Source organism: Pagrus pagrus (genome assembly GCF_965226575.1).
Source record: "Pagrus pagrus genome assembly, chromosome: 3".
Lineage (NCBI taxonomy): Eukaryota > Metazoa > Chordata > Actinopteri > Spariformes > Sparidae > Pagrus > Pagrus pagrus.
Genome location: NC_140187.1, coordinates 19,538,926 through 19,548,209, shown reverse-complemented (window position 1 = coordinate 19,548,209; position 9,284 = coordinate 19,538,926). Strand labels below are relative to the sequence as shown.

Here is a 9,284-nt window from a genome sequence, read left to right as displayed (position 1 = left end):
AGATTGCCCAATCTCCCCACTAGAGGGCGCTGTATACCAACAGGTTTTGTTCTGCAGTAGTTTTAGTGCCAAGATCAGATTTAGTACAATTTTCAATAACATTTTTTTCATTAGCTAAAAAAAATTCCCTCTCAGAATTGTTTTCTGCAAATGAATATGCACATTTCATAGTAGAAAATCTCCTGTATGAAGGCAAATGTGGCAAAGAAAGCCATGAGATAGCTTGTATATTATAATAAGGTACAGTGGGCGTTAGCGGGGGCTTCTGACAGAGATTATGGTTAGAAAATGGACTCATAAGACATTAGAGACAAAGGATCTTCAGGGGACAGTCTTCTCACTGAAGCATCGTGGAATAATGTTTACGGAAAATCGAACAAAAATGTTGTTTAAATTTTCACTGCAGCAGACATTTTTGTGGCTTATGAAATTGTTCCATGCTAAAAATGAAACTGTAGGAGTCATATCCTCAAAAGTCAATGTTTCTACACTTCTGTTCATATTTACAAACATGGATGGATTACTGAACAGGCACACCAGACACGGGGGTTCAGGTGCCCCTTGACCAGACTCTCTGTTTGAAAGTCAATCAACCAACTACAGAGGAAAGCAAAATGACTAAAAAGACATGTGAAGCAACAACAAAGGAACAAAATCAGTGCAAAGATTTACAAAATGACCACAGAGACACACTAAATAACAAGAAATATGCCATGACGACTGCAAAGACACATGATCACAAAATGTTGCATGATTACGCAAAGACAAAGAGACGACCACAGAAAACAGACACATGAAATGATTAAAAGGAAACGCAAACCCCTAAAAAACATACAAACGACCAGAGACGCAAAATTATACACTACTACAAAAAAGATGCAAAACTGTGAACAGTTGCAGATAATTATGAAGAGATGTAAAACGACAGCAAAGAGACACAACACAGCCACAAAGACAATGTCAACAGAGATGCAAAGTGTTTTTTGTCTCTGTCTGAGTGTCTTTCACCCATCGAGGAGGGACGGGGGCCTTTTTTATGTCCTGTTGTCTCATCTGTTCATGCTGAGAAACATGTCAGGAAATGTGTAATGTTGCTTTCTTTAAGAAAAATGACGATGACGAATCAGGACACCACAAGTCAAAGAGCTTTATTGATGAGATCCCACATGAGATTATTTACATTCAATATGACAGTGACAGATGAGCACCTCTGTTTTATCTTTGTTCCCTTTTTCCTCTTTCTGCTCGATTGGGGCGCCTTCTTTGTGTGAGTTTGCAAATGTGTTTAGTTCAGATAACATTTTAACAATGGCAGGGTTAAAATAGCCCACCAGAGGGAAAGCGTGCAGGGAACGCACAGACAAACATAACTCATGGATTCATATCCCACAGTGAGGCTGGAAATGGACAGTCACTGCAGTTATTTGAGGACACAGTATGACTGCGTAAAGGGATTTGAAATCAGAGTCCTCAGGGGAATAAAGTGGAATTGGTCCCTTATGAAATTATGCATTACAAAAATATCAATCGAGGAATTTTCAATGGAAAAAGTAAGAAATTTATACATATAAAAAATAAAGTACAGTGTCCGAGGTGCTTCAAAACCAGATCTTCACGTATTTCATCTCATCTGTTATCACCATCTGTTGACGCGTATGTGCAGAGTATACACACACATAAACAAGCAAACCAGTATGATTATACAAAATCCAGATTAGCCTCAACCACAGTGATATTCGAAGGAATTTTAGGACAATACGTGATAAACGGAAACACTGAGACCTCGAGGACTCCTGTACAGGACTGACACAAACAATGCTGACACGGAGCTCAGACTCAGTCGAGGCACTCCTCCTCCAGAAGGGTAAAGTGAGTTCATTTGTCCTCGCAGGTCATTACTGCTCGCTCTCCATCAGCTGATCCAGGCTGGCTGGTGGATGTGCTGAATGACCCCCACCCTCATTTACTGTGGTCGCCTGGACACTGGCAGTCGCAGCCTGAGGGGAGAAGAAGCAACCAATTAAAGGTTTTTGTACTCGACTTGTTTAAATGTGGGGAGGAACTTACTCCTTCCAGAGTTATATAAATATTCAACTTCTCTCAGCAGTGAGCGTTAATGTTCACTGATGCCTCATTTGAAAATTGTTTGGATGGCCTAAATATTAAAGAAAGTTTGTTGTTGTCAATAACACAAAACTGTACATTTAAAGTCAAATTTAGTCAAACTGTATAGACATTTAGATCAAAATGAAAAAGGATTCAGGAGCTAATCACTTCACCCAGATACAAACATTAATAACCTTGACTAAATTATGAATTGTATGCAATTCCAGTCTGTTAAAATATTTCTAAAGCTGCATTAATTGATTTGAACAAACTGTTCACACATTATCACAAAGTTATTACAGCTAACATAATGGAAAAGACATACCTGCAAAACAATACAACAAGTAGTCAAAACAATCAAAAGTAACATTTAAAATAAAAAAAAATTAAAAATCACATTGTGAAAGATTGTGTGAGGAGCCATCACCCCAAAAAGAACAAGAGGGCGGACAAAATGGACAAAGGAAGAAATGTCAATGAAGAGGAAGGTGAAATGATATTATAGTGAGGCGTATTTCTTCTTCTTGGCACCTGTTTCATTCATTTTCAGCGGCAAACTGAGCAGAGCAGAGGGCTTGAGTGACACACATCAGGCAGGATCTTTTGCACGTGCTCACCTCTGCCTCTGGTACAACGACACACATACCACGAGAAACTAAGACGGTCCCATTTGATTTGTATCTTTAAATTGAGAGATTAACAGGAGAAATTACTAATCTGGAGCACAGCAGGAGAAAGGGTTGAAAAATTAGATGTGGAGCTAAATTATCATACATTTGGAGCTTCTGACATGAAAATAAGTTAAAAGTTCACTCTATTCTAGCTCTGTTTTTGGTCTCCACCATTGCCTGAGGCAAATATCTCGCTCTTTAGCTCCTTGATACTAAACTACATTCACCAGCTAGTGGCTAATTGTGTCTGTCTGCAGTTTGATACTAAGCATGTGGTGAACAGCGTTTTTTTTAGAGGCTATTCCACTGATTTAGCTGCTTGTTGCTGATTAGAGTGATGATAGTGAACCAAAACAGCAAATTTGTGGACTATAAAACCAAAACAATGAAGTGAAAGATGCCAAAAAGCTCCACAGAGCTGAAGAAAACTATTAGAAAAGAGTTTCTAATTCTTTGTGGGTAACCCCTATCACATTACACATTACACCTGGTCATTTGACCAGTTGCTAACATATACATATTGTTTAGTGCAGCTTTAAAAATGTATAAATTACAAATATGTCAAATGCTGACATACACCACGAGAAAAAACTCAAACTTCAAGTTTATGCTTCGACTGAATTGTCACTGGATTTTACTTTTACAGGAATACAATTATGGAGCTGTTACATAAAAATGTAATATTGATCAGAACCAGATGTTAACTATGAAAAGTCTGACAAAGGCTTCGCTCTGAGCGATAAGCACCAAAGAAATAAAGATTTTAGGAAGCCTGTCTGAACTCCTGCACCAAAAGCAGGATGGAAACACTGCTGATCCAAAAACACAAAGAGGACAAGAGCGACTTGGTGGAAACGAGCCAGATAAGCTCGTCTAATAAGAGCCCTGTGATCAAATCATTTCCCCCCTATGTGGAAGTCTGAGTGAATAAGATAAAAAAGCAGGTCAGTGAGTTTTCCATAAACTAGATGACTGAATGACATTGGCAGCAGATAAGGTCGAGCAGGTTTGTAAATCTACGCAGAAACAACAACAGGATATCTGACAAAGACATCCAGAGCGTCATTTCCCCTCATCGTCAGTGATCATCACAACAAACGGCCACGGGCTGCTGACAGAGAGACAACAGCTCTGTTCATCTGATCTACCAAATCTGAAAAGTGGCAAATTTATTTGAACTGTGAGCAATAAACACACTACAGGGTAGTTATAAAGTGTATGATGCTCCCAACCTGACCTGATAAACCTGATAAAATACTCAAGTGTCGTTCTGTCTGCAGGTCCTGACAGTTTAAACTGACGTTGACGTTGTAGCACAACAGTCTACTACGGGAGAACGTCTGGTTTGCCGTTCTCAGGAGTACAGGGTAGTGACAGAAGTAGTCGTTGTAAGAGTTAAATGTTGCTTCGCGATATTTGTTTTCCACTACTACGGCGACGCGCTGGAATGTTTGACGGACCCTCTACCATCACTGCTTAATGTCCCTTGTGATACCAGACTGAAAAGCAGCATTTCGCTACCTGCCTGTATGTGTGGGCACAGTGTGCTGTGTTGCACCTGTCACCACACCAAGCTGTTAAATTGTTCTTTAAAAGGTCTTTATTCTGACCCACACGAAAGAAAAAACGCTGCGTTCCAGTATCCACACTTCAATACTATTTAGTGTGCCAGAAAAAAGATTTAGTATGTCCCAACACATAGTATGTCAAGTGCAGTAAGCCAAAAATACCAGGAAGTCCTCCTGCATGCAGTTACATTTTGCAGTAAGAAAGCCAGCATTGTTTTCTGGCTATTCTAACCCACCAGCGTCTACACAGTGGAAGACATGCCACATCAGCTAAGCCGCTGAAAGAGCACAAACAGATGACAGCTCGTTGGCTGTCTATATTGCTTACTTTTTCTTTTTGCTTCAAGACGCAATGTTATCATGAAGTAGTACGTCCCATTTATATGTGTACTGCATGCAACAGTCCGTACTTTGTACGGGCAGCTGCAGTGTAGGGCGTACTGAAACTAAAAAGAAAAAGTATGCGATTTGGAAGGAAACTGTATTTCCTGTCTTACCACAATAGTATGAAACTTGTATGTGGTACTCTTATAGTATTGAGAAGTTCTAAAAAGTCATTTGAATTCACTTTTCACAGCTGTCTAAAGTAAAACCGATGTACCTGCATGCTGTGCTGGCTGCAGGGTGGCAGGCCATTGAACGTCGCACAGCCGTGTCTCACCTCTGTGGACAAACTGAGCTGTTGGTGGGAGGAGAGCGTAGGGTGAGCTGCTCGATGTGTCGCAGCACAAGGATTAGAAACCTTGAGAGAAAAAGAGGACTCAAATAAAAGGCCATGTTGGAGAAGGAAGGAAGGAATGTACACAAATGTGTAAGGGAGCGTGGCTGTACTGTCCACTCACCACCTTCAAGGCCGGGCAGTGCTGTGGCGGGTGCAGAGAGGGCAGGGAGGTGTTGTGAGGCAGCAGGCGAGGCTGCTGACGTCGTTCCATGGATGCAGAGGAGTGAGGTCGCAGGCCGGGTGCTGACGCAGTTTGAGTCTTCATGTTCCTGCCCAGGCTGTTTGAGTTGCTCTCCCTGCGTTGGTATTCTATTGGAGACTGAAGAGCTAAAGTGGACAGGGGGAGGTCATTCATGTGACATTAATCAAACTCTTAAATGTGTGTTTTAATTGAGGAAACACTGAGCCGCTGGTACCATTAAGGAAGTTCCTCTGAGTCTCTAAGATCTGAACCACGTCATCGAGCCAAGCTTGCTTTATTTCCGGAGATGATGCCTGCATGATGAAGCGCGTCACGCTGCCGTCAGTCCCGCGGGAGGTCAGGACCAGACAGAATGGATCTTCCTCAGAGTGTTCCTCCACGCCCAAACAGCTGACCTGAAGCAGACAAGAGACTTGTAAAAAAAAAACACTAAACCAAAGATGTTTGAGAGATGTCTTCAAACATAGAGTCACTCGCACCTTGATGCTGTTTTTAAAAGTGTACCCTGGCAACGAAAAGCCTTTCTTCTTATCAATTGGCTCACTGAACATGACCAGCTGCTCAAACAGGAAGACCCGCCTCTCCTTGGCTCTGGACAGGAGGCCGCCTTCCTGCTCGCTGACAGAAAAGGTGTCCTGCTGGAGCAGCTTCCCCTGAGCTGTGATTTTCCCCTGAAACACAATGTAAACATTGTCATAGGCCGTAAGTTACACTTGACATGTGTTTCATCTGTGACGACAGATAGAACAAAATGTATATCTCACCTCAAAACCTTGGAGCCGGCCCACATTCATCATATCGTTACAGCGTTTTGGCACAAAACACATCACCTCCACTGCTTTCTGATGGAGGAAATTGGATGGAGAACATTTTTTGATTTACAGAATCAGAATATTACTGTTTACATTCAGCTGCCAGTTTTTTAGGTACTCCAAGCTAAAACTAATGTAGTTAAATCCCATAGTGTTGTTTCATTTCTATGATCATTTTGGAGGATGTAGTTGGTCGTACCATTGAACTATGTCACATTGTATAGACAGGTGTTTCTGTAAGCCTTCCCTCATTGGGACAAAATATTAAAGCACCTGTTTCTAATAAACTTTGGACTGAGTATTTATATTCTGAAATCTGCTCTTACCCGCAGCTCCTCAACGTCCCGTCCTGCTTTGCTGTAGTACTTCAGGAAGTCCTGGAGTCGCCAACCAGAGAGAGGTTTATTTAGTTTTCAGTTTTAATCAGTCAGCGCACACTGCTTCATACAGATTAAAGGTCGACAAAGCTGTTTTTGATTTATTAGAAAACTTAGGAGTTTGTCTTCCAGCTCATACTTTGGTGAAGACAGTTGCCTGGAAAGACCTTTTCAAGCAGTTTGCCTTTTCAGTTCCTTCCATGCAGACATCAATCATACTTTACATGTTGTAATCAAAATAATGTCAAATAAAAAACAAACACGTAACAAGGCCTCGCATGCAGACAACAGTCACGTGAAACAGCGAACCTTCAGCAGCAGCTGATACTTCATGATTCTCTGAACAGGTTTGATGAGCAGATCGTTGAGCTGCAGCCTGTGACCCAACTGCTGCCGGAGATCCTGTCAGGAGACAAAAAAGGTGTTTCTAAGTAAAAAGAAAAAAGTCACTGGAGAGCTACAATAAAACTAAAGTATAAGGGTTCACTCACCTCAAAGTAGGTCTCAATGTACTCAGAGACAATGTGCTCTGATTTGGGTTTGTTCTGACAGTAAACCACGTACATGTGAAGACGCCGCTCCTGGAAATGTGAGAATATAAGAGATTATTCCAAATAATCTGTGTGAGAGAAAGAATCACGGTTCTGCTCTGCTCCCTCAGCTTCCTCTCAGTTTTGTTGTCTTCCCATTTAATCACAAGAGTTTTTTTCGAGTTTTCAGTGCAGGACCTGTGCCTCATTAAATAGTTCCAGTGGCTGAGGAAGAATAGTTTAATTTGACATGCTACAGTACACTGGGTGAGAAGCTCCACCAAATATAAATATTTTTTTCCCGAATTTTCTGCAGTCGTTTATTTTTATGTTCTAAATAGACCCCATGCTGATATGTACACTGCCGATAAAATGTACACACTACGTGTATGTTTGAACTTCATTCAGTCCATCTGTAGAGATCTGTTTTCACTTTGACATTAAAATATTCAAAGTTAAGTGTTAAACAACTACAAATGAAAAACAACACTTCTCATAGAGCTCTCAGGTCTGTAATTCCAGCACATTTTCACACACAGCGTGGTCTCTGCGGGGCGTCTTTAGCACTGATTGTCGGCTCCGAGGGATCTACAGTCAAACCAGAATGATTACAAGATCGTTTCTTCCGCAGCTGCACCTGCAGACAAATGATCTGCGACGTGAAGACACATCTGGATGGCAGGGGGCCAAGGCTTTACGTGCAGTCGGAGCTCTGATCTGTGAGATGGCTGCAACCTTCAGCCAAAACTGAAAACATGCAGAGACGGAAGGAAAAAGAAACTTCTCATCCACACTTGTTACTCACTGATGTGTAGACTCACATGTTTGATGAAGAGCTCAGCCAGGCCGTCTGGATCACCCACACATTTCTCCAGCTCTCCCAGGAAATAACTGTGTGACACGAAGCAGTGAAGGTCAGACACACACACACACACACACAGGCAAGAAACAGCCACAGGGGGCCTGACACAAGCTGAACCATCATGAAACACAAGACGCTCAGAAAAAATAAGTAGCACTGCAAGAGATAGCTCAAATTCAGAGGAACTTAGAGGGAAAAAGACAGAAGAGACATCTCTGACTCACTCCTTATGCCAGTCATAGATCTGGTGGATGTTTCCGAACACAATCCTGTCTTTCCCTTTCATGTCGTCCGGAACTCCCTGATTGGCCATGGTGGCCATGTAGCCCTACACACACACACACACACACACACACATACACACATGTCATTAATCACATCAGAGGAGGTTTCCAGATGGAAAACAAAAATGTCTCTTTCAGTTTAATGTTGCAAAATGCTGCCGATAAAGGAATCTCAGTAATGTCTAATAAATGTCATGCGAGGATTATTTAAAGGCTGGAGGAGAGACACACCTGCACTATGAGTCCAAGATCTTCCACGTACAACTGTTCTGTCTCTATCAGCTCTGTCAGCACATATCTGAGAGAGAGAAATTTGAATAATGAAAATCAGAAATTGACATACATGTTATAAGACATTTTAGGAAGTACACTTATTTGCCTTTCTGCTGAGAGTGAGAAGAGAAGATCGACACCACCAGTCAGAGCCATGAGGAAAACAGTTGGAAATAATTTATGTTCCAGTGTACTTTAATTGCTGAGGTTACACAGTTTCATAATTTCAACACAGCATGCTTTATTAGTTAACAGTTAACACTGCAGTCAGCCCTGGCTTCTGATTGGATGGCTGACACAGCATGCTGCCCTGTTTTTGTAAGAAGGTTTTGGAGGAAGCCTTGCAGCCCTGGAAGCACACTGGTCGTTGACCGTGCTTTATGCTTAGCATACCGTTTGCTGTTTTCATCGTACTTGTGTGGAACGTTGTGTTATATTTTTTTGTATCTTAACTTAGCTTACTTTAGCATAAAGACTGAAAACTGGTGGATATTGCTTGCCTAGCTCTATCCAAAGGTACCAAAACCTGCCAATAAGTATGTCTAAAGCTCGAAATTATACATTATATCGCATTTGTTTAATCCGTACTAAAACTGACGTGTATAAAGAAAGTGACTTCCTCAACTCGTCATGTTTTTTATAGTGATTGGCATAGACTGTACAAAACATGGACGTAGTCTCTGTGACGTCACGCATAGGTTTCTGAAGAGCCATTGTGAAGCTGAGTGTGGTGGCTCAGGCCGTAGCCATCTTAGCAGTGCCTGACTTTGCTTAACTCAAAGCTAATATTAAAATAAAAAATGTAAAATGTAAATGTTTATTTCTGCTGTAAAGTTGGGCATTTTAATATGGGGCTCAAATATGGGGCAATGGAGTTT

The 9,284-nt window shown here is 41.4% G+C and overlaps 1 protein-coding gene across 5 annotated transcripts in view; it reads right to left on the bottom strand.

Annotated features, from left to right (window-relative positions):
* Nucleotides 1-1,123: 1,123 nt before the first annotated feature.
* Nucleotides 1,124-9,284, bottom strand: part of arhgef25b (Rho guanine nucleotide exchange factor (GEF) 25b) — a 31,244-nt gene continuing 23,083 nt past the window's right edge. For all 5 annotated transcript variants that reach the window (XM_084348087.1, XM_084348084.1, XM_084348085.1 and 2 more), the window contains 12 exons: nucleotides 8,365-8,431; nucleotides 8,074-8,177; nucleotides 7,809-7,878; nucleotides 6,949-7,038; nucleotides 6,767-6,859; nucleotides 6,407-6,457; nucleotides 6,033-6,110; nucleotides 5,748-5,939; nucleotides 5,483-5,663; nucleotides 5,188-5,393; nucleotides 4,947-5,087; nucleotides 1,124-1,997 (listed from right to left, as the gene is read on the bottom strand). In XM_084348087.1, coding sequence (XP_084204213.1) covers nucleotides 1,896-1,997; nucleotides 4,947-5,087; nucleotides 5,188-5,393; nucleotides 5,483-5,663; nucleotides 5,748-5,939; nucleotides 6,033-6,110; nucleotides 6,407-6,457; nucleotides 6,767-6,859; nucleotides 6,949-7,038; nucleotides 7,809-7,878; nucleotides 8,074-8,177; nucleotides 8,365-8,431 — 1,375 coding nt within the window. In that variant the 3' untranslated portion in view covers nucleotides 1,124-1,895. The remainder of the gene's footprint in view (nucleotides 1,998-4,946; nucleotides 5,088-5,187; nucleotides 5,394-5,482; nucleotides 5,664-5,747; nucleotides 5,940-6,032; nucleotides 6,111-6,406; nucleotides 6,458-6,766; nucleotides 6,860-6,948; nucleotides 7,039-7,808; nucleotides 7,879-8,073; nucleotides 8,178-8,364; nucleotides 8,432-9,284) is intronic.